Source organism: Ammodytes marinus, assembly GCF_949987685.1.
Source record: "Ammodytes marinus genome assembly, chromosome: 5".
NCBI classification, from domain to species: Eukaryota; Metazoa; Chordata; class Actinopteri; order Uranoscopiformes; family Ammodytidae; genus Ammodytes; species Ammodytes marinus.
This window is the reverse complement of record NC_137234.1, coordinates 18019275-18045026: the sequence shown is the minus strand read 5'-3', so window position 1 is coordinate 18045026 and position 25752 is coordinate 18019275. Positions and strand designations below refer to the sequence as shown.

General features: G+C 40.2%; 1 protein-coding gene across 1 annotated transcript in view; it reads right to left on the bottom strand.

The window, feature by feature from the left end:
* Nucleotides 1-256: 256 nt before the first annotated feature.
* pclob (piccolo presynaptic cytomatrix protein b) overlaps nt 257-25752 on the bottom strand; it is a gene marked incomplete at both ends in the record, with an annotated part of 60377 nt that continues 34881 nt past the window's right edge. Inside the window, 25 exons of the mRNA XM_080027665.1 lie at nt 257-400; nt 1460-1605; nt 1732-1869; nt 2822-2880; nt 3000-3141; nt 5539-5733; nt 6113-6425; nt 6861-6932; nt 7999-8092; nt 8510-8536; nt 10143-10273; nt 10367-10405; nt 12080-12324; nt 12424-12491; nt 12712-12820; nt 14477-14602; nt 14703-14778; nt 14881-14969; nt 16566-16592; nt 16931-16999; nt 18917-19967; nt 20127-20955; nt 21314-21579; nt 21694-23246; nt 23685-25490. Of these exons, the coding sequence (XP_079883791.1) occupies nt 257-400; nt 1460-1605; nt 1732-1869; nt 2822-2880; nt 3000-3141; nt 5539-5733; nt 6113-6425; nt 6861-6932; nt 7999-8092; nt 8510-8536; nt 10143-10273; nt 10367-10405; nt 12080-12324; nt 12424-12491; nt 12712-12820; nt 14477-14602; nt 14703-14778; nt 14881-14969; nt 16566-16592; nt 16931-16999; nt 18917-19967; nt 20127-20955; nt 21314-21579; nt 21694-23246; nt 23685-25490 (7814 nt within the window). The remainder of the gene's footprint in view (nt 401-1459; nt 1606-1731; nt 1870-2821; nt 2881-2999; nt 3142-5538; nt 5734-6112; nt 6426-6860; nt 6933-7998; nt 8093-8509; nt 8537-10142; nt 10274-10366; nt 10406-12079; nt 12325-12423; nt 12492-12711; nt 12821-14476; nt 14603-14702; nt 14779-14880; nt 14970-16565; nt 16593-16930; nt 17000-18916; nt 19968-20126; nt 20956-21313; nt 21580-21693; nt 23247-23684; nt 25491-25752) is intronic.

Here is a 25752-nt window from a genome sequence, read left to right as displayed (position 1 = left end):
AGTACAAGCAAAGTCCACAGCCAGCAGACACTTGAAATGGGAAGAGTTTGACATGTGTGCTGGCAGTGTTAGACTGATAGAGTTGTTATGCAATAAGCACATACTTCCCTCCTTCATATAACTTAATAACTGAGGAAGTAAAGGAAGAATGGAGGAATCAAATGGATATTTTCCGTTCCTCTACTTAATTTTTTTGTCGTACATTCTGGCTTCACCTTTCGTTGATCTGTCAAATCTTCATCTTTTTGTTTAATCCTCAGGGGTTGGTCTGAGTGGTGCTGACAGATAACTTGTGCCAGCTGACCACTCTCTTCCTCATGTCCACGTTGTCAAGCCATATGTAGGCTTCCCCTATCAGGGTCTTCTTCATGAACTTGCCACCATTTGACACCAAGAAAAGCTGAAAAAATTAAAATCAGAGAGATTATGTTGTTATGGGATTGTTAGTGTTAAATTCACGCACCCATTCCGTCTTGAACAGTGTACATTTAAGCCTGTTATTCTGCATAAATAATTGAATCACCATCTAGCAAAGTGGTAACAAGGACGACAAAGTCTGATCTACTGATCAATATGTACTTTTCTGGAAAACAATGTATGAGTTGAACCTTGCATCAGCAAGAAATATACTGACGACATATTAGTATTATCTTTAATCAAAAATAAATTACAAATTTTTATTGTATATTTTAGCTTAATAGTACTTTTTACTTTACTTACTTTTTAATAGTACGTTTTACTATAGGTATGTTGTGTTATGCAAATGTGTAACTTTATTTTCTTTTAGGGTGACTTTTACCATCGGTCTAGGGACTGCAGATGAAAAATAGCCTTCTGGCTAATTCTGGCATATTGACAGAAATGTTTGATAATACTGTCCCTGTATTAAAAAAATAAAAATAAAAAAATCCAATACAATTGTACCTTTAGAAACGTCAAAAAAGTCAATGCATGATACTGTAAGAGTTGCCTGTATTTTGTTACCATAAAACTGTCTGTGTAGGATGAGCCTTTTATAAAAACTACTAGTTACTTTCAGATCATGTAGCCCGAGGAGGTTACTTCAATTTCCCAGCTGCTGAGGCAGCAGACCAGTTTATAAAAAATCTCATAATGAGGTTTATGACTTGTCGGAGATTACAAGCCTCCAGTTTTAATAAGCTGTTTTCAGTCATTTTGGAAATGTCATGTCACAGTGTCAACAACAAAAAGCTGTATGTCAACAGCAAAAGGCTGTATGTAAACTACACTTACACAATTGAATCACTACACGACTAGTTACTGCAAATATGTACAGCACATGGCATTTATTTTCTGTGATTCTATCAAGCTCTGTCAATCAGATATGCACAACAATGTATTAAAAGTGACCAAATTTGATCAGTGTTGTGAGGCATATAATGTTTTAAATGTGGAAAGAGCCAGATCTGCAACTGTCTTATTTGGATGCCTGTTGTACCTGTATGGAGTGTCCAGTTGGGTTGAGGGGGAATCTGAAGGTCTCATTGAAAGAAGGCTCTCTGTCATGTCGACAAACCCTGGTCTTCTTCTTGATAATCCTTTTCTGAGTGGCTACATTCACCACATACAGCTTCACATACAGATCTGAAGGCAAATTGAATAAATAACAAAAAAATTACAAGTGAACTTGGAAACCTTTAAAAGTCAATGGGGACAGACACCCATATACAGTTGCTCATGCATGTGCACAAATATACACTCCTGCCAGACCTGGGAGATGGTCTGGGCTTTTGAACTTGTAAGTGATGTTCCTGCATTGAAGGATCTCCAAGACCAGTTGGTCTCCTTCGGTCTTCACCTCCTTCTTGAGAGCGACCTTGATCTCTCCCATTACTTGTGTTTTACCACCTAAAAACAACAATGAAATATAATTTTGCATCAGTTATTAGAATATAATTTGTGCTTTCTGCATTCCTTTTTTTAGATAACCCTGACTAAATCCTGAAAGATGATTCCTACAGTTGCACATGCATACCTGTTCTCATAGTGTAATTAAAAACAAATATATATACAATTATGCATCACTAAACCTGGGCCCACAGCAGAATGAAACCAGGTCCGGGAACATCTTTGCCGCTTCACACGGGTCGTATCATTTATCTTGCATCCTTTTTATATACAGTATATAAGTATAAGGGTTTGACTATGATAGGCTGAGTTAGATTTGTTAAATGAGTCATCAGGCACCATATAAATGACCTCCTGACCCTGATCTGCATACTAGCTGCCAGACTACAGCCCAGGATGACCTTGGGCTCTTTGTTACACATTGAAACTAGAGAAGCATCATGTCACCTGAGCTACATGAAACATAGATATCGTTATGACAGTGGGTAGAATATAATGTGACAGCCACTCCTCTTCCACCAACTCAAGCCATGCATTAAGTAAATGTAGGTTGTAATTAGAGATATGCAATTCAGTTAAAATTAAATAGAGTCATCATGAATTATTTTTTTTAGATGTGGTAAATTGAGTGGCTGGGTATATATATATATATATATAAAAAAAAAAATATATATATATATATATATATATACAGGATGGGGCGAGTGGGGATTTTTTTTTTTATTATTTATATATAAAAACAGTGTATACAAAGTTACCAGCAGATGGCGACATACAACAATGTTCAACCTTTATACTATCTCTGTGTTCAACCAACCAAAATAATATGTACAGTATATAGTGTATTACAGAGTAAACAGCAGATTGCGACCTTACAAAGTAACAAAACAACTGAAATCTCGTGTTTCTCTTCTTTTCTTTCCTGTAAATGGGCAACATTTCTGGAATGTACCTTCACTTTCTGGGGTCCCTAGTTGGTTTTTGTCGGTTCCGTTAGGAATAGTGTTACCACTGTAAGGAAAAAACAACAACATATGAATATGGAATTTATTCATAAGACAAGTACTGTCAGCCGTTAACATATGTGGATGCACAATGTGCTGCTTAAAATGAACCACAAATAGTCTTACATGCATGGCACTTGAAAAATGGCACTGTCTACTCCAATGCCTGCCCCCTCTTCCCCATCCAGACCTCTATACGTGTCTCCCACAAGACTTGGTGCAGACAGAACAACCGGCCCTGAGACATCACCCAGTCTGTGTCCCGGTCCTGAGGGTGGCAAGAGTAAGCAAGTATTAGTATTATGGTGAGGATCTATTTATCTCTCTATCTCTCTATCTATCTCTCTATCTATCTATCTATCTATCTATCTATCTATCTATCTATCTATCTATCTATCTATCTATCTATCTATCTATCTATCTATCTATCTATCTATCTATCTATCTATCTATCTATCTATCTATCTATCTATCTATCTATCTATCTATCTATCTATCTATCTATCTATCTATCTATCTATCTATCTATCTATCTATCTATCTATCTATCTATCTATCTATCATCCGTCCCTCCCTCCCTCCCTCCCTCCCTCCCTCCCTCCCTCCGTCCGTCCGTCCGTCCGTCCGTCCGTCCGTCCGTCCGTCCGTCCGTCCGTCCGTCCGTCCGTCCGTCCGTCCGTCCGTCCGTCCATCCATCCATCCATCCATCCATCCATCCATCCATCCATCCATCCATCCATCCATCTATCTATCTATCTATCTATCTATCTATCTATCTATCTATCTATCTATCTATCTATCTATCTATCTATCTATCTATCTATCTATCTATCTATCTATCTATCTATCTATCTATCTATCTATCTATCTATCTATCTATCTATCTATCATCCGTCCGTCCGTCCGTCCGTCCGTCTATCTATCTATCTATCGATTGCTGTGAGTTTTTTCTATTTCTTTGATCATCAACAAACACATGTCACCAGCATGCATTACAACATACAGCTGAAATAGTTTACAGACCCAGCTATCACTCACTGATGCTTTTTGTTACACATAACTTTGACTGATGGTCACACAACAACATAGCGAGGGACGACCACATCAATGTAGATCTACGTATGTCCTTGCATTGCAGTGTTTCACCTTGGTTAAAGCATGAAGACCACATTATATCCTCTCACTAGAAATAAATGAGGGTCACCAAGTTTAAAAACAGATGAAAATGGATTTAATGTGAGACAATATAGGTGTTCTTTTTGACAATTGATTTTTTGTTCTTGGCTTTTGGATGCAGTATGAAAGAGCGGGTTTGGTTCAGGGAATGTGTGAAGTGTTTCTGTTTAGACAAAGGGGGATACTTAGTGAGAGTGTCTGCTTGTATTTCTTTTTTTATTATGACTAATACAACTGAAAAAAAAACATCTTCCTACTCTCATACAGACAGACATGCACACATAACATTAATTAAATGAGAATTAATTTGTGACCTCAAATATTTACACATTTGATTATATGGTATACTTTATTTTCTAATGTATGTTTAAATATTGAAAAATGTTATTGTATTATGGTTAATAGGTTAATAAGGTAGGATAAATAATAGGTATTAGTACTTTTTGTCTATAATTGCCTCACCTTCCCTTGAAACTTGTTCCTCCTATGGTTAGCTGACAGCTTTACTCTCATTGGCCGGTGAGTGCAGAGTGAGCCTCCTGTTGACTTTTGAACCTCTTGGTGTGTCTGTGTTTCCTGGTTTGACTGGCTCACTTCACATTATGTCTCCTTTTTTTAGACGGCAGGTGTGGGAGAGGATTGGGAGGGGTGGGGAGCCTGTGTGCCATAGCTGTGTGTGTCTGTGTGTGTTTTGTGTGTGTGTGTGTATGTGTGTGTGTGTGTGTGTGTGTGTGTGTGTGTGTGTGTATGTTGTGACTTATCTAAGGGTTCATTCATATGCCACACACATGCACACATACAGAGAGACTGTTGCATTGCAAAGTTCTCAGTGGCCAGGGAAAAATAGCCAGGGAAGCTGCATCTGCATGCTAACATAGCTCTGAAACATGGCTAATTTATCTCCTAAAGGGATTTTATTTTGATGACATCACACTAACGATTAAAGCAAACATGAATGGATTGTTTAAATTATGTTTATATGGTACAAGATGTGAGGGATTGCCATCCCAGTTTGGTTTCTGTACTAGGGTTGGAGATCTCCACACTGGGGTTTTGTAGAAACCATATGCTCGGGATTTGCACATGCACAAGTTATGTAGTAACAGTTGGATCTAAAGCTCCTTTTTTAGAGTTAACACAATACATGTATTCCTTAGCTTTTGAAAATAAATATTTTGTTTAGCTGTTGTCCTGCCACAATTATTTAATTTTAGACTTAAAAGCTTAGGCAAGTGTAGGTGTTGATCATTCTTATTAGTCTTTTGCATCTGCCTTAGATTTGGTATAGTAAATGGTTTAAGTCTGATTGCATCAAATTGTGCTAACAGAGAAAAGTTAGATGAGGTGAGCAGAAGGCAAAGGTAAAATGTTACGGAAGTGAATGCACTGTGGTTCAGGTTTTTATCTGACATATTCAACAAAGCTTGCATGCACAGGAAAAAAGGAAGCATGTCACAGGAAGTGTATCATGGGTAGGGGAGGGATTTACTTGGTTGCAGGCGGGACTGTTGCACGGCAGCCTCTGCGGCAGCAATGGCTATCCCAGCATCCTCAAGGTGTGCCTGAGTGACGCTGCTCTTGCTTTGGCTTCGAGAGGGGCCATGGGAGCGCAGCTGGCCATCAGAAGAAGACTTGGAGCTGCCTGGGCTGCTGTGTGACTTTTCCAAAGACATCATCTGCATGTCTGCAGGAAGAATAAATGCAGGGTTATGACTGCTAATTGGATAAGAGATATGAGACGAAAATAATCCGCAATTTTAACAATATTTCATATTTTCTGCTCAACAGTGGACCTGTTTGTGCATTATATCAGTTGGCAAGCACATGGAGTGTTGTTATGGCTGTCAAGAAAAGATAAGCATTTGTGTTTCTATGGAAACAGCCTGCATCGCCATGACAAGTGACTTTATACCAAAAACAGAAACCGGCTGAGAACAATTATATAAATGTCATTATTCAGAGTACCAGTCATATACTGTAGAAAAAAAATATTCATGGGAATAAGGAGGATGTGGATGAGTAGTTACCGGGCTAGAAACTGATACATATGGGAGCAATTGTACCTTTGGCTGGATCAGGAAAGATTCCATGGCTTCTGCTCTTGATTACAGAGTTTTTAGGTGAGTCATAACTCCCATCTCCCTGTCCTGGTTCGTGCCCCTGTCCCAGGCCATAGCCAGGACCCATCCCAGGACCTGATACATGTCCCTGGCCTTGGCCGTATCCCTGACCCTGATCCTGACCTGATCCAGACCCTGGTGGACCCTGAGCAGCAGTATGGGCTCTGCTGTGCTCAATGCTCTCACTCTGCTCCTTCAGGAGCAGCCAGCGAGGAGTGTTGTCTAGCAGGGCGATGTTTGACAAGTCAATCAACACCTGGGACAAATCAAAAACACACACACACACAGTGAGGATAATAGAACGTTTAAATCTAAAAACAAGCCTAACACTTGTAAAAACACAACATGTAAAAAAACACTCACTGATACAAGGAAAGGAATTTGTAGGAAGGTAAATGAAAAGTCGTGTCAGGATAGCTTGCACAAACAGTCTATTTGTAAAAGAAAGTGTAATGAATACTGCATTTAGCACTAGATACACATCACTGCTCACTATTGAGATGTACAGCTTGACTTTGGACTTCGTGAGAGGAGAGAAACGTATATAAGTATAAGCCTAATGGTATTAGGTTGTTGTAGGAAAAAGGTGGTTACATTGAACAATAAAGCAGCATACAACTTCTGTGTAGGGTAAATGCTAAATGCAGCTGACATCTTCAGACATGGAATTCCAATTTAGAAAAGCACTCACTTCTCCAAGGAAGTCATTGGAGGAGGATCTGTCATAATCCCACACTGTCACCTCCAGCGTCTTTTTCTTTAACTGGATAGAAAGAGCAAAGAAGAGAAGAGAGAGGCACAGATTGTAACGGCGGATCTTGTGTACATATGTATGTGAGGGAGAGAAATATGCATGTGTAAGTGAGCCAGTGTTTGAGTGCATGTAGGTGGAGAAAGCATGACAGAAAGCTGCTCAAGTACACTATATGTACAGGACATGCATGAATGCAAACCTATGATAGCAGGGCCATTTACTGAAATCAAAGAGGAATTACATTAGATTTGGTTAGTTCCAATATATGTCCATGTATGTTTGCATATAACTGTCAGTGTGTCTGTGTAGAGGAACGTGTGGAGGAAATGGAAACATAACTCAGGGGGCTCTGAGCAAGAGCGATTCAGCAGCGTCTTTAATGCCGCTCCAACTATGACCAGTGATTAACAGAAGGCTGCCTCAGAGGATCTTATGAAGCCTCGGCCTTCGCAGAAGATTTTCTATTCACTGACTGCTAAAGCTACGGCATCTGCAATCATCCCTCGCAGTTGTAATTACTTGGTGGTGTATCTCCCCCAAACAACACATGCACCAAGCAAACACAGACAACCAAGAAGAAGAAGAAAAACACATCCGTACACACAGTAATAGACAAGCTCACAGGCAAAGGATTACGTATGTCTCTCACTCTTTTTGTGAAAATGATGTGCAATTAGGCTGTCTGTTCAAAGTTCAAGTTCAAACAACTTTAATTATCCAAGAGGGCAATTCAATTCAGCAGTCCACAGCCCATACACACATTTTGCCAACCTACAGGCAACAGACAGACACAAGAGCATGTCATAGACAACTGTGTTAAAAGAGTTTGAGAGCAGAAATGATTGCTGTCTTGGAAGTACTTAAAAGAGGTTGCACAGGGATACTGATAATGCACAAGGCAAGGCAAAGCAAGGACAAAAACCTAAAAAGGGTATACATCCACTTCACCCAACGTGGTCCACTGCACTGTGTGTGTGTGTGTGTGTGTGTGTGTGTGTGTGTGTGTGTGTGTGTGTGTGTGTGTGTGTGTGTGTGTGTGTGTGTGTGTGTGTGTGTGTGTGTTTGTTTGTTTTACCTGCTCCAAATGAATGTTCTTGTAGATGACAGTCTGGTTCCATTCTGGGTTCATGGTCTTCTGGGCATATTTGGTCCTTCTCTTGTTATCAGCGCTAATAAGTCATGATTCAGAATGATTGGTTGTCAGTTAAAATAAAAAGGTGTCTTCCCTGCCTGAGCCCATGACAAACATTCACAAAACTGTCAATAAATGTTGACTGACGCTTGCAATACAGTCATTCTCCTGTTGTGAAGACAGCAGAAACAACTCAAATGTGCTTTCAATTGTTAATGGTCTATTTTTACTAATATGCTTTGAAAATCACAAATCACGTCAGAGATAGAAGCTGAGGAGAAATAAAAGTGAGCGGCATGGAGAGAAATAAGCAATGCTTTTAAACATGAAATTAAGCAGATCATTGGACGAACAACAAAGGCCACAACAAAAGGATGGAAAACCACACTGGAGACATACTTTACAGAAAGAAAAACAAGACACCAACTAAAAGCAAAGATCAGCACCACACTACCTTGCATTCTGGACAACCATGACTTGGCTGAGGAAGTCCAGAAGAGGAAGAGGAGGGCAGATATCACAAACAAGAAAAGCAAAAACACAAACAAAACACAGTCAGAGAAGCCCAGAGAGCTCAAAGAAAAGGCAGTAAAGGATAGAGAGCTGAGGCAATCCATATTCTCTGCAGGTTGTTGAATTGTTTTTGTGCCCAAGCAATGTATGTGATGCAAGACCAAAATGCCTCACAATGATAAAATCTCAGCTCATGGGTGAATTATTAATGCACTATTCTGAACTGTTTAGTTGAGCTACCGTGCCTGTGCACTCTGCTGCTGCTTATGTCAACAAATAAATTTCAAAATACACCTCAAATGAAACAACAGGAGAACATAAGGGCTCTCCTATAAAGCGCTCATTCCTAATGTATGCAGCGTGTAGGTAGAGAGGGTTCATAATCTCATGAACAGGCCTAATGGGGTCTACCAACATATACTGTTACAGCAGAGCAGTATTGATCCTTTCTCTTGCTATTCACAGGCTCTTGAGAAGAGGGTGGAATAAACCAGAGCCGAGGAAGCCCGGGACATAATACTAGCAAGCAATACTATGATACTAAATTATGTTTGGTCAAAAACAGGTTGGAAAGAGATTGTTTGCATACAAGTAGGCTGTCTATGACCCGGTAATATTACATATTATAATGTTGCATGATGGGCTAAGGCAGTGGTTCTCAATTATTTTCTGTCATGCCCCCCCTAGGGGACAGCATTTGTTTTGATCAAAATACTATTGAGAACCTGCTAATATTTATTTATTTATTTATCTGTACAAAACCACTGTATGAGTTTCTGGCACAAGCATTCTGCATACAATCACCTTATTATCAAATTAGATAACAAAAATTAGCTGAGATAACTTCAAAGTTCAGTTTATTAGCTCAATTTGTAACATTTAAACAAGACTGCTCAGTCTGTGTGAATCTCAGGACAGAGAAGCAAGAGCAAATGATTCACTGAGGTTTGCATTTCATTCAAAACATTTTTAAACTGTAAACATAGTTAAGGTGGTGTTTTTTTATTATTATAGGCCAATAGGCCTTCTGTGATGTGATAACCAATAATTCATTAATGTTATTATTAGTCTACTTGCTTGATTTCTTTTTAAATAGTCTACAGAGACACTTGGAGACACATGTGGACATGTATTTACTGCAAATCGCGGCCTTTCGGGCGGATATGACCATACAAAAGCACACATCGCACTTGCTAGCACTTTTTTTTTTTTTTTTTTTCAGTTGGAAATCAAGGCAGCCCGCGCCCCCCCCCCCCCCCTGACAACTCACGGCCCCACCATTTTAGAAGCACTGGGCTAAGGCTCTTCTCTCACAGCTTTTATGAAGTCTAAAACACTCATCCATTCATTCATAGAGATCAAATCAAACTGAATTAAATTACACTGCAGATGATTGCCTAATAGCATCATGTCCAGTCTCATTCTCTCAAACCTAAGCATTAAGTCAATTCCATATAGCACAGTCAATACAAAGTCAAAAAGTAATAAGGGGAGAGACAACGAGACAGACAAAGACACAGAAAGGCAGACACAGACTGGACATTGGCAAACACTCAAACACTGTCAGAGCTCACCCTCTCCCTGGTAAGAGGTAGACTTTGACAAATGGGTCAGAGTAGCCATCGTTGTCCCTCTGAGCCAGGTTCCTGGCCTGCAGGACGTGGACGATCAGGTTTCCCAGGTTCCTGTCATAGTTGATCTGGAGCTGAGGGAAAAATGTTGGAGTGGAGACTGTGTGAGAAAGACAGCACAACTAAAAAAATACTCTATAGTCTAAGGTTAGTTTTTGTTTTAATACCTGAATTTCTCCAGTGATCGGATGCGGTGTCTCTGTTGGCTACAAAATACAATACAATTATTGTTGGGAAGAGCATACAATGGCTGTACAATGATTGTGTCACTAGTAGTCAAACAGACCCAGAAAACATCGGCAGACCTGACCTGACGAACACACTAAAGTAACAGTAATACCAGACTGTCATTTCCCTGGGAATAGGTTGAAGTGAATGGTGCTCTGACTTCACTCTTGCAATATATTTTCAGTTTACAGATTACAGTTTTTCTCAGTCGCTTTGGTGCTTTTCTCACATCACTATTAACATTTGCACAGCAGTTAGTGCATCTCGCAAAACAATTTGTGCAAACTGCAAAACCTAGTGAATAACCTGCAAAAGTACGTCACTTGCTCAAAATGGATAGTCTATTCCTCAAAAGCAAGTATTCATATCAATGAAACTGCCAGTGTCATCAAAATGAGAAGTCTTGACACCATAGTTTATGAACATGATAGTCAAATGGCTTTGTCATGTTTTCATTATGACAGTTTATTCTCTCAGTGTTTTCCAATGCAAAAAAAGGTCAGAACTCGGTGACATTACCTGAAAATGCTCAAGACAGCACTATACACTACTTGTACAGCCATTTGAAAACTACAGTAAAGTTACACATTGCTGTAGTTAGGGGAGTAAGTGAGTACAAGACACTGAATACGTATGTTTCACATTTTTACAGTATATGCTCTTTGCAATTCTACAGCATTGTGCAAACGAAAAATACACTTCAGTCACTTATTTAGAACAAACATAAAAAAACACCCTTTTGGTAGAGCTGTGCACAAATGTGAACAATATAACAGCACATATTGTAACTGACCATAAATAGGTAAATCATTCTGGCACATCCAGACGTTCCTGTCTGTCTGACACGCATATCTACATCACAACGGATATTATCCCTTGCAATGCAGCGAGGAAAGTATCTATGATAAAGAAAAGGTATAAAATGTGCTTGACAGAATTTGATAACTAGTTCAACAATTTTGTATGTAATGACTCAAGCAATGAAATGAAGACTATCAGTTTTATTGGGAACGACTATTCAGCATCCATAAGTATAGTTCATTTTGACTGACATGACATAAGCAAATGACAATGTTATAAAACAGCAGAGAATTGTATGAAAGCAACTGATACATGTCCAAAAGCATTTGCTCAGATGTTCAGAGGAAGGAGAAATTGCTACTATGATGTGCTCAAATGACTAAATGTTGCGGAGGTTGAACTAATAGTTATGAGAATTTTCATTCTGATCTGAGAAAAGCACCAAAGCAACTGAGAAAAACTGTAATGGGTTGTCCTTGTAAGGAATATGTAGAGTAAAGATTTCTCATGATCTATGAGCCTCAGGAGAGATGTGTCTACCTCGGCCATGTCGTTGACTGAAAAGTCCTTTTGTGAAGTATGGGAAGATAGATAGATAGATACAGTAGAGTAGTAATAGTAATAGAGGTGAACAATGGACCACACAGGGTTCCACAGTCTATAAAGAGATACATACTATTGTGCATTCAGACTTCAGTTATATTTTAGACAATGTATCGACCTACAATATACGAACCGGTTGTACACTATTTACATCCTGTCTTGTTGTCAAATTGTAAACTGAAATCTTCACAACTGAACAGTGTGTCTGAGATGAGCAAGCACAAGCATGCTTAACAAGTCAAATCCACTACCTTGTGTCGATGTTTCTTGTTTATGGCAGGCGATGCAGGCTGGCCGGGGCTCGGCACGCCACTAGAGGCAGCTGATCCAGTTCCAGAGTGGAGGAGTGCAGAGCGCTCCAGCGCAGAGAGAACCCCTAAGCCCCCAGGCCCAACCCCTGTTCCAGCCACACCAGGCGCTTGCTGCTGTGAAACCTTTTGCAATTCTGCAGCCAACTGCTTAGGATCCACACCAGGGGAACGCTGCCCGCCTACTGAGAAAAATGTATATAGTGATGCACATTGTATCTATGTGAAAAAGGTATACAGATACATGCATACATGCTGACATATCAACAAATCCTTGTACATACCAGCCTTAAGCTGGACATGGTGCTCCAGGGCTTGTGGGTGCTCAGGGTCAGACAGCATGTTAAGGTCGCTGTTTGGATCCATACAGGAAATTTATGATGGAATAGCAAACAGTGTATCTTAGCAGTAATCAGTCAGATAGTGATATTTGTCGGATGAAGGATTGTGGAATGAAGATAAGGGAAAGGAGGGAGGAGAGAAGGTGTACATGGGTGCAGCGTACCATATTGCGACTAAACATGTAGGGGTTTCTGTGGGATGGGGGGTAAATGATGACAGATGTAACTCACAGTCTCACACAGAGCTCCGCCTCTGCACATGGCTGGCCCATGATGCACTGCACTTCTTCATAAGTCTTTCCCATCAGAGGCACTCCGTTCCACTCCAACACCTGCATTCCTGCAGTGTAATAAAGATAACAAGGCATAAATATTTCGAGATGGAAGGGTTTGATCAATTCCTAGACAATATGTTGGAGCCTGTGGCAAGTCATTTCAACCCATCTCTAGTTTTGAAACATGATTCCATCTGGATAGAGCCTGTATGCTCACACTCCAGAGCCAATGCTTCAACTTGTAGTACAACCAGTGGCGTAATAATTAAAAACATTTTTTACATGTATTTTAAATTGTTTGTTAGACCACAGATAGATAATGTCACACAAGTTGTAATATTTTACAGTGGTAATTTTATTTTTGCGATAATGTTCAAAGTTTTGTAGCATTTTAACAATTTACATTTTTTATATTTCTATAAACCCCATCCAACCCTTACAATCATCCCTTGTTCCGTACAAAAACTGTAGGGATAAAAAAATAAAAGAATAATATTTTTTAAAATAAATAATAACATTACATTGAACAACAACGAAGGGGGGCTGTTCTCCTATGGTATGTGTGCTTTACGTTGAAGCTAACCCTAGCCCAGGGCTGCTTGAGGTCTGAGCAACACAATTGAAATATGGCCTCTGTTCATAAAGCAACTCACCAGCTGCTGTGATGATTAAAGGCTTGGATGTATACCTCCATATCCTTTGCATGAGCCAGTGCTTTCTCTATAATTCACTGTATCCTCCCCCACTTTATTTCTCTTTGCACCTAAAGGCAAACTCTGCAACAATTCTATTTCAGTTAAACATAAACAGAAGACATTTGCATAGTTATAATTCAGTATGCTACACTAGATGTGATTCCTATTTACTTATTTTTGTGTTTGTTTTGCGACTAATGCCAATAAAAGGGAACATGGACCAAGGAGAAATAAATGATCTGATCAGCCCTTAATTCCTTCCCTTGTGCAATAGTAAAGTAATGGCAGTCTCTATGGGCAGATTACCCAGTGAAGAGAGAAACTAACCAATGCTGTCCTTAAATACAGCAGTGGAAATTACTATCAAAATACAGGCTCTTCTCTGACAAAACAATTAACCTAAGAAGATCAGTCATCTGGAAATCATATGAATCATTGAGTAGGGATATGTCATGTTTATAGAGCGAATGACTCTGTCTGTGTGTGTGTGTGTGTGTGTGTGTGTGTGTGTGTGTGTGTGTGTGTGTGTGTGTGTGTTTGTCTATGTCTGTTTGGAAGCTAAATGTAGCCTATAATGACTAATATAGCCCAGTGCTATTGAGGGTGAGTTGACATGCTTTTTCTTCGTTTGGATGGGATGTGTTAGGGGAATGAGACATGACAGTCTGCAACACAGAAGGCTACAGCAGCTTCTTACATGTCCATCTGGCATTTAGTGATTCAAAGAGGGATTTTGCAGATTGACACTTACAGTTAATACATGTTAAATATTTAAAATTATACCATTGTTGTCTCAATATTTAGAAACTAAATGTATTATTGGATACAGGATCCTATAAATCACAAATCTGCTCTTATATGCATACATTTTTTAGGGAATGATGGAAAGGTGTAGTTATTTTATTACAATAACAACCAGCAATGTATTTTCACTTCCAAAGTATGAACGTGGCATTTCCTTAATTAAAAATAATTAAGCCCAATGGAGCAGATCAAAAAATATATATTTTCGGATTCTCCTCTTACCCTCTAATACTTTTCCTGTTTGTTCAGCCACACCACCTGGGATAACCTTGGCAATGTAAGCTCCAATCTCTCCTCTGCCACCCGGAATCACTTTCCCACCTACCACACGGATCCCAAGTCCATTCCCTTAGGGAAAAATAAACATATCCTAATTAGTAAAACTATGATTAAAATGATTGTGAGCATAATCGTTTAAATGTTTGTGTGTTCTGTGTTTGCCTTATACCTGATACACTGGTGTCCTTCAGGTCTCTTTTAAGCTTGGTGCGAGTGTGGGGGAAGGCATAAGGGACCAGATTAATCTGAGAGAGAATTGAAGGAATTTACAGTATTAAGGAACTAGGTTTCCTTAAAAAAGAATGCAAGTGAGGAATTTGCACAGTGTAATGTTGGTTTGAACTCACCTGTCTCCTGTCTGACATACTTCCGCTCTGGGGATGACCTTCTCTTGGTTTGTCAAACCAATCTGTGTCCTCCGTCCTCAAGTGGTAAGCTGGGCAGGGATAAGTAGTGGTTAAAAGCCATGAACACACAAACAAGCAACTACTGTATTCCCTAATAGCTTGATAAATCTGTCCTTCAAACATAGTAATGAAAACTTGAGGTAAATCTTGCGATTAAGCTTTGGAAAACACTTTCTACAATGCATCGCAATGCTGGTCACATATCCATCTACGTTTGTTCTAAAGCAGATATCAGATACACCCTGATGGGATAGTTGTAAGTAAAGATGTATAAACTCTGTCCCACCCTAATCATATCGTCTATGAGATCAAATGATCCCTGCAAGCACTGAATGAAGGATGAGTTCATTTCAAGAGCATATCAAGATTTGCATGCTTCTGATACCATGCAATGCTCCCCAGTGGGGTGTTAGGTTTTTTTTAACACATTTCATAGCTGCAGTATATGACGCATTGTTGTTGAGAGAAGCCAAAAGAAATTATGAATTGTGAGATTTAAAGTTGCTCCAAGGAACTTCCAGTTTTTGTTAATACTTGCACCCCCTTTGGACAAAAGCGGTAGTGTTTTTACTACCCCAGCTGCTGTTCCTGGGTGAGCGAACCCATGACAAAGGCATTAAGAAAAACTATCAAAAAATAGCATTCTTTGCACTGATGGTCTTGTTGCTGTAACATATAATGTATGATCATCAGAGGGAAAATTAGACTGTTTCAGAAACATTTAATGGTTCCTTGTAGCATCTTTAACAGTTTTAGTGAAAACACTCTAGGTTTGGAGTTGTCCCATTGTGTGTTTTCATACTTCTACTACTACTACTACTACTACTACTACTACTACTACTAATAGTAATACTTTGAATAAAAATAATAATTCACCTTATTTACATTGCCTTTTCCCACTTGTGTGCACTGCATTTTTCCTTGATAAAAAATCTACCTTGTGTATGGTATAGATATATGATATAGAATCAAAACACATAACTATGGTTGAAGCTCTCTGTGTGCTTTGAACCCCCCAACGCTCATCATTCACGCATTAAATACCTTTTAGGCATAATATGTAACATATGAAAGATATTGGATGTCTAGAACCACATTTAAGCATATTTTAAATTTTAATTATGTTAAATACCTACAAAGTAAAAGTAATCAACGGCAATTTCTATAAAATATTACTGTAGATACAGTGCATTAAATTGTATGCACTGGAAAGCAATTTTAACATTTTTGTGTTAAAACGTATGCATGATCACCCAATATACAGAAAAATGTTTTGGGCAAAAGTGCATGAATGGATGAATATTGGAAATGGGTCTGATATGCTTTCAGAACCACTTGATGTGCAGTCATTCCAGAATAATGTATAACTGAACTCCTTACAATATGACACATAAAAGTATCTACTGCCGTTAAGATGAGGTTCATTCCAGAATGAATCTGACATGTCAACTTCTACAGATCTACTAAATGACATGCATTGTACTATTGAGATGTGGGTCCTTTCACAATGAGTCTGGTATGTTGACAAAATCAACCAGAGAAGCGGATCATTCAGAATCATGATGTGCGGCATGGAAGCATACAGTCTCTAGAGTAGCTACTTGGAAGCTGGGATAATGTCTCACCTTCTATATTCCAGTTTGGGCCTCCAGCTGGGGTACAAAGTTATGTTTTCTTTCAGTAATGAGTTCAACATATGTACATTAAACTAAAAAACTACAGGACCTATGCTAAGACTAGATTTGTATTGTGAGAATACTCCAGCACATGCACTGAAAGCAGTAGTCAATGTGAGATGCATGCTTGTAATTACTACAAGTCTGACATTTTTATCATGCCAGACAGTTTACAAACTTAAGCAGAAGCATTGTGATAGACATAAAATAAATTTTAGGAAAAAATTAAAAAATCTATTGATTAATGTAAGATTGTGGCATAAATAAGTACCATGAAAGTTAGGCTTTTTAAGTAGTACCGTAAGTTACTCTACCGTGTCTGATACTTTCATGAAAGATTCTGGCATCTTCTCTGTTCAAAGCCAGCATGGACTGACTTAGGGCTGTAATCAAGGCAGATGGACACTTTTACATAGGGTCATGACAAATATCATTTTTCAATAATTAGACTATACTTATCTTTTGTGAATGTTTCAGAAAAAAATCTCAAGTTCATGAATATATTTGTTAGTGTATTGGAAGACATTGCACCCACTCAAATGTTGTCCCGATTTCAGCAAGGGATTTCCAAAAGCCATTGACCTTTCATTCTGTTTGCAGTGACTAAGTTATCTTAGTTAATGCATCACATACAGGTTTAATTAAATCTTAAGAATAATGAAAAAAATCATATGGCAAATTGATATTTTAAGATTTGGATTAACTAAGGGAACACACTACCATTTTTACAGAGGTGACGATAGTGTCAATATTTCCTCTCAATCACTAAAGGACATGAACATCTCACATAGCAATGAGACATCTATAGCAACAACCAACAAGCAAAACACATTCAATTTATTAAGATGGTAATGGTTAACGTATGTATTGCACAACATGCAAGGATGCAAAATCAGATACAGATAACAACTTAAAGATGTATAGAAATGAAAGCAGATGGTTAACACAACACTAATGAGATACAAAATATGATGGTAAGTGTAATCTGTAGCAGTTCATGTGACCACACAAAAGTTATTGAGATACATTTATTGCATTGCAGTATGGCTTGACATATTCACAATTCCTTCAAATTAGATTACTTTTCAATTGGTACACTGTAGGTATTTGACACTTTGAGAGAAGTAGCTACAAAAAGTGAATGCCTTGACTGAACCTGCAGAACAGGACACTATGAATCAGCAGTTTTCCTTCGAAACGTACTGCTGCTGCCATTGTAGTTTTTCTTCAAAATAGTTGTAATGGTGCTTAGAAAAGTATATATACTTATTTCTGAGGTCATTGCCTACTTTTAACAAAAAACAAGATTTTACCCTGTACATTTTTGGGGGACGGCTGGAAAATAGGAAACATATTTTCCCCAGACACTCCTTGTCATATCTTCATAAAAGTCAATTACTACAGGTTTCTGCAGCAAACGATGGTCTACACAGCATCTCAAACACACTAAATGCCATCAACCAAACATTTAGAAAAATTTAATATATCCTATGTAAAAGTCCTGTTTGAGTTTACATGATTTTTGTTAATGAGGCACTTCAGATATGATACGATGATTATAACATTTCAATTTTTTTTAAATGACCCTGCACATTCCACATTTTAGGACTTTTTTAAAATGCAAAGCTTAATCTTGTATGTGACATATACTAAACATTATTATAGATAATCTCACTAAAAATACAATATATTGATATTCCAGCCAGTAAGTCTGTGAATAACCCTACTCTATCTTAACATACATATTTATGCAGGAGAGAATTCTCAATAACTGTCCAGTGAAGATATCTTGTTTATTTACTGTTAAACATGCATTACTCAGATTGTCATCACTTATTGGGCTCTTGTGAAGAATAAGGCAGCCGTCAAGTGAACAGGTGAAAGAAGTTCAAGCCTATATATTTTGTGCAAACCAATTGTGCAACTACTGACTGATAATAGAACAAATTTGAATTGAACTGTTTAGAAGTAACAATATTGTAAACAAAAAAAAACACAAGGCATGCACATGAAATCAGAGAACAAACAAGGATATAACTGATTAATATCATACATAAACTCAGGCCAAGAGCATTATGTATCGGTGAGTAAGATATTCAAAAGAAGGGAAATAACATGCACACAACTAATGTGACATTTACTGTGACTGAGGGAAATGAAGCAAACCACAACAACTATCTGGAGAAATTATGGTTGAGAAAGAACCAGATAATACACAGTCAGTAAGACCACTTAGCACTGGCATGCGTTATAAGCGGTTCCACACATTCAAATTACTGACAGTCTTAGGCTCCATTTACCTTCACTGTCAGACATGGCTCCTTGCAAGTCATCCATGATGAATGCGATGTCTCGATCATAGCCACGTGTTCGGGACTCTTCTCTCATATGTTGCTGTACCTCTGGAAGGGAATGGCTAGATCCAAATTGGTCCCTGGAGTCAGCAGAGATGGGAGGGAGAGGTCCGGCTGAGGCTCTAGCCATACCCATAGGTTGTCCCACTGGGCTCAAAGGGCTCTCCTCCTCAGAGTTCTGAGCCACAATGGGGATACGACCCCGGCTTTGGCTAATAGGTAAACTAGTGGGCTTTGTTCTGGCAACCCCAGGAGCAAATGCTGCATCAATGATCTCTCCTTCTGTTTTAAGTCTAATTGAGGAGCTGGATAGGTCCCGTTTGATTGATAGATCCAAGCCATAGACAGAAGAGGGGCGGGAAGAGGGGCGGGAAGAGGGTCTGGAACAAGTACCACCTGGGTAGGTGCCATCATCCTGGGCAGTGGCTCTGATAGTGGATCCCAGTCCAAGGGACTGCCCGAGATTTAGAGAACCAGCAAGGTTGGACCCCAAAGAGGAACCCAAATATTTTTGCTGCTCAGTTAAGTTCTTTCTTAGCCCAAATGTAATCTCATCCTGAAGCAATCTAGCCGTAGAAGCCAGATTGGTCAAAGATGAAGCCCCAGAACCCATGTAGCTGCCATAGTCAGGCTCCAGGTCTCTACTCTCCTGAATTGGGGAACATTTTGTGATGGCCTTAGGGTCTATTAGGGCCTTTTTGTTCTTCATTTGTTTCTGGTAAAGTACAACAGCTGGGAGTTGCTTAGCAGCTTGTTTTTCAAGGGTGAGCCTTCCGATGCTATATTTCTCACCTTTAGGAAAGTTGCGAAAACTGTTATCATTGGGGATATATTGGGGCAGACCCAGGCCTGTTAAGTGTTCTATTCCCTCTGTTCCTCGCCTAAATTCCTGCTTGATCTGCTGCTTCAGTAGCTTCAGCTCATAAGGCTCCTCCATAGTGTCATCTTCTCCTTTACCATAACCCTGAAGCCGAGATGAGCCTAAAAAATCTGCCACCTAAAAGAGAAAAAATATATTTCACAATTACAAAAAGCAGCAGAGAATTGCTTACACAGTTTGAAAAGATATATGTCTAGTGACAGATTAGTGAAACCGTACCCTAAAAATAAAAATAAAGGTTTAAAATTGGATATCATGTAACAATACTGTATTTACCTCTGCAGTGCGCCTGACTTCTGCTGCTCTGAGTAGTCTATCTGCTTTAGACAACTCCTTATCCGGCAGGTTGAATCCAGAACTCAAGCCTGTATTGCTTAGTCCTGTTGATGCCTTGGTGAGCTCCCCTATGTCTTCTATCAGCACGTAGTTCCTGGCATTGTGGTGGTCAATATCGGCATAAAATGACTCAGCTGAAATGCTAGACATGGGACTAGAGGCCATGCTCCTCTCCTCTAGCCCTAGCCTCAAGTCCAGGCTGCTGTACTTGCCCCCCAGATGAGCCACCCCATAGCCACTGTCTGTGGAAGTTGACACAATAAGCAGAGGCTGGTTGCGCATGCCTTCGTAGTTGGTGGTTATCTTAGGCTCTAAATCAGACAGGGTAGTTTGTCGCTGCTTTCCCTGCTGCAAGAGCACAGCATGTTGGTAGCTGCTTGGCTGAGTCTGGGCATGAGAGAGGGATAGGGTTTGGTAAGGAGACAACTGTTGGTGGTAAAGGGACTGCTGCTGATATAAGTTCTGTTGGGTGTAGTGGCTGGTGGTTTGGGTCTGGGGAACATACTGGGCATAGTGAGAGTAGGGACTGGTTAGTGTGTTGTACTGGGAATCAGCTTCTGTCTGGGGCGGGATGAATTGGTCAAACTCTGACTGGGGAGCTGTCCGTGGTCTCTCCAGACCGTCACCCCTGGACTCTCTGATGTTGCTAACCTCACTATCTGACATGTAGTCTCTTTCTTCCGCCACCCCCTGGAGATAGGCCCTCTCTCTCTTCTCTCTTTCCTTCAGCAAGGCGTCCTTACGGCGGTTTATACCCATCTCCAGGTACCTACAGAAATAACAGAAAAGAGTGCACATTATTTTACAATATTTTATTATATTACAAACAAAGCAGCAAATAATGTTCTTGGTTCTCACACAGTAGTACCTCTTACTATGTGTGAGTGTGGAGAGATCTCAGTGAGTGATGTCAAGGCAGTCTTTTAGCCCATAAGCTATCAAGGTGAGAGGGGAATCATGCAGATGAATTAGGAAAAATAAGTTAATGAGGGGAATGAATGCAAATATATTGGTGCGATCAATTATTATGGTTACAATATTATTTGTTGAATTAATGTCAGGTAGTCTGAACAAAGTCATGAACATGTACCTTGACTTGTGTTGATGTTATATCTGTGGAGTTTTACCGTAATTTGGCGTCAATCTCCTTTTCCTCTTCGTCTAGCTCAGCCTGCTTTTTTCGAAGTTTAGAAGATTCTCTTTCCACCAGATCAAGCTCCTTATCAATGTCCTGCAGGATCTTTGCCCTGGCCATTGTTGTACTGCGAGCAAGACGGCGACGAGCAGAGTTGGTGCTGTAACCTGAACGTCCTGTCAAAGAGTCATCCTCGGAAGGTGGGTCTGGTAATGTCCGCTTTACCTTCTTACCTGTACCAGAGGATGATCTTTGGCCCTAGAACATAAAACAAATAATAAATAAACCGGATAATAATTGAATTCCTTTTGGAATAGTCATTATCAATAATAACAGGACACTTTTTATCATTTCCATTTTTCTATGACTTACAGAATAGCTGTCTGCATAGTATCCACCCATCCTGTCTTCTTTAGAGGGACTGAGCGATTTAGGATCTGATAGAGACTTCTGGCCAGCCTTTAGTATTCGAGGACCAGAGGCAAATCTGGTTGGATCAGCAATCAGCATTTTCTGGCCTCCAAGTGACTTTTCCGGGGACAAGGGGGAGACTGGGTTGTAGAACACTTTAGACTTAGACGGGACATCTGCTGTTAGATGTGTGCTATAGCCCACCTCAATGGGTGTGTGCCGTCTGTCTGAGTCTGTCTGACAGCTCAGACTGCCACCTCTTAGAGAGTTCTCTGGAGCTGAGATATACTTGATGATTTCCACCTTTGTTTCCATCTGAACATTGGGTCCTTTGATAGATCCAGAGTGTTCAGTCTGGACAGATATCTCAGCCACTGTCTGGATAGCAATACTGGAGACCTTGGTGCACTGTTTTCCATCACTGCTATGTTTTCTGGAGCGTCGTCGAGATTTTGTGGGAGCATCCCATTCATCTTGGTCCTCATCATCAGTCTGAGCTGAGCTATCAACATTTCTCTTATTCTTCTTTTTCCTTCCCACATGCTGCTTTTCTGCTGAGTCTTCATCATCTGTCTGAACTCCACTGTCAATAATCTTTTTTCCTGTGTCCTGATCAGCTTTAAGCTTTTTTACAAGATTAGGTTGGACCTGACCGTCCTGATACTGTGTTGTAGACTCATCTTTGACAGGCCAGTACTGGCCACTGTCCCCCACCCCTGCATATTTAGCATCAAGGATGTTACCAGTTGTACCAGTGGTACCATAGTGCTCATCTAGCTGGCGTTGTAATTGCAGTTGGAGATGTTGGATTTGCTGCAACTGCTGTTTCTGCTGAGCATAGGTCTCCTGTTGGGCCACCATGTGGGCATGGTGCTCCTCCTCTTGTTGACAGAGAAGCTGCTGCTTCAGAGCTTGAAGCTCCTCAAGCTCCCTTTGCACCATAAGCTGCTCCTGTTCGCGGTAACGCTGGATCTCCTGCCTCTCCCATTCCAGCTCCTCTGCAAGACATAGCTGCTTAAGCTTTTCTAGCTCTAGGAACTCCCGCTCCATCTGATACTGGGCCATCTTAGTGTTGTCTAAGCCAGGGAATATTGGAGAGGAGGCTAAGGCATCCAGAGAGGCAGCAATTGCTTCAAGGGTGGTGTCTGAGTACATGTCTGGATAACCTGTTATGATGTCAGCTAAAGCAGTTGGTAAAAGCTCTTTAGGTAGCCCTGTGTCAAAGGGAATAAGGTGTCCTTGGTCTGTAGTAGGAATGAAACCATACAAATGTGGCAATGATTGGTTTTGGACTGTTGATGTAGGTGTTAATGTAGTGCTCAAGATCGAGCCTGGTTGAGTTGTAATTGCATACGTGGATGGTACTGGGGCAGCAACAGGGGAGTAATCTATTCCATGTGAGGTTCTTAGAGCACAATTTAAACCAACTCCGGCTGCAGGGACCTGGGAGTGTGGAGCAGTAGTCATCCCAGGGTAGACTCCAGTAGCTTTGCTAGTGTAGTCAAGAGCTTTACCTGCCATAATCAAAGATATACATTTTACTTGATCAAATACATTATAATTAGTGTACTGTGTATGAGTTGAAGGCCATGCAATTTAGATTCAAAAACATGCTCATTGCGCATGCATATATGCAGTCACTTTGGCTAGCAAGTTGCAAATCCGAAATAGTGAGGGAGCACACGCAGGCACACACATGCATCTGTATGAGAACAAAAGAAAAAAAAAACAAACACAAGCAGGTTAATATTTTATGAAAACATGCATATTAAACAACAAAGCAACTTAGACAATTAAATAAAATAGTGAATGATTCAGATAGTAAATTGTTAAACTGTAAGAAAATATATCACAAATACGTATAAACTTTGCAAAAAAGTTTCAGATATATGAAGGAAATTCAAGGATGGTAATACAAACATGCAAACAAACAGAAATATCCCCATACTCACCGGCAGAAAGTTTGGCAGCAGTGAGGTCCATAGCACCAGCTGCAGATCCACTGAGATAGTCGTAGTCATCCTTGGAATCATAGGAGAATGGTCCAGCCTCTGTCAGATTAGTCTCCGACATTGAGGCTTTTATAACATCCAAGCTTTTGATACCATACAGTCGTGCATGATCATATTGGTTATGGTCATCTCCATAGTCGAAGCGATTGTCCGGCTGGATTGTAACTGGGGGCTGTGATCTGCAGCTTCCTGTAAATGGTAGCTTGTAAATGACATCACAGCACACACTCCTCCTACCAGCTGTAAGGTCCACTGGAGTCCCATCATCCTCTACAACAGTGGTTACCACTCCTGGGCTTGTGCCAGACAAAGCCACCATAGCCCTCACTGGTCTGTAGTTTGACAGGTCCATGGCCCCTGTGGCCTCTAGACAAAGGACAGCATCTCCATTGCTGATAACTGTTGGGGTGGAATGAATAAGCTCTTTGCCTCCCGAGGAGACTCCAAAGGTAAGATTGATAGGTATTTCTTGAGCTGAAGATGCTACAGCATGGACTAGGGCCTGGGAGTTCACAGGTCTATATACAATCTGTGCTAGCGGTTCAAATGGTTTGTATGTGGTGAGAGGAAGAGGCAACGATGTAACTGGGCCCTGTAAATCAAGTGGTTTCTCTGCTGGAATGTTGTTATATGAGGCAATGGTGGCAGTGCATGTGACTATTGTGATGCTGTCAGTGACAACAGACAGTGTGGTAGCAGGGGTGATTATTGCACTAAGATTTACTATCTCCGGCTGCACTGCTGTAATTTGACGCCCACTGGAGTCACTTGAAATAGACTGTCGACATGTTTCAGAGGGTGTTAAGTCCATGCCTTGTTCAGTCATCTTTATTCCAACCTTCATGGTACGTAAATCAATAACATCCCCAGGGTAGATTATCTTCCCATTCTGTTTTGGCAGAGGTTGTACATCTGGTTGTATGGTGATTGCTACACTGGGTGGAGGGACATGTGGATGTCTTTCATGGACAACCGATACAGTGGTCCTCTGGACCTCAGTTGTAACTACCTGAGTGACCAGGCTAGGCAGTCTTTCAGGAGGCTGGCCTGAAGTGGAAATTGAAGAAGAATACACATGACTCATACTGGAGACCACCTTTTCTTGACCTCGAATCTCTTGGCTCTCAATAGACTCTTGCTGAATTTGAGTAATGGTGACTGGGGCTACAGTTATACCCTGTGGTATGTCCTGTGCAATCGGAATTGAGGTTCTCCTAGTGTATACCTCAGTGATTATTTTCTCCAGAGGGTGATCATATTCCGATGAATAGGTTAACACCTGGGGTATTTGTTCTGTTGAAAGAATAGATCCTCTCCTGTAAGGCACCTGAACAACATGGTCATCAGTATAAACCTCTTTTTCAGCTGGCATGTTGACTACCTGTGCCAATAGTAATGGTTGATGCGTGGATATGGATTCTCTCCTGTTAGCAGCAAAGGCCTCAGTTGTAACCACTTGGGTGGGTATTTCATACTCTGCAGGATAAGTGTATATCTCACTTGTGGTGTATGGTGGCTGGACTATGGACGATATAGATGTCCTCCTTCCACTAGTGGTTGTATCAGTTGTAATAACTTCAACTGGCATCTCAGTGTCTGCCTGAGGCTGCATCACTGCTGACGGTATTGATTGTCTTTGTAAATAAAAATCATTTGTTATAATCTCTGTGGGTGTCTCACGTTCAGGCTGCAATGCTATGACCTCTATTGGCAGTGGTGAATGTGACATGAATGAGGATGTATTTGCTACAGAGACGTGTGGGGTATGAGTAAGATGGGGTACATCCAACTGTACTGACATGTGTTGGATTTCCATCACAAGATGTGATGGTGTTACTTCCCCAGTTGTAGGAGTAACCATCTTAACAACTGTAGTTATAGGCATAAACGTAGTTACTTGAGGTATTACTGTAACTTCAGCTTCTACAGGTAGATGGTGAGGTACTGGAGATACTGTTGCTACTCCTGGGATCCTAACAGCAGTATCAGCTGTTATAACCTCTCTGTG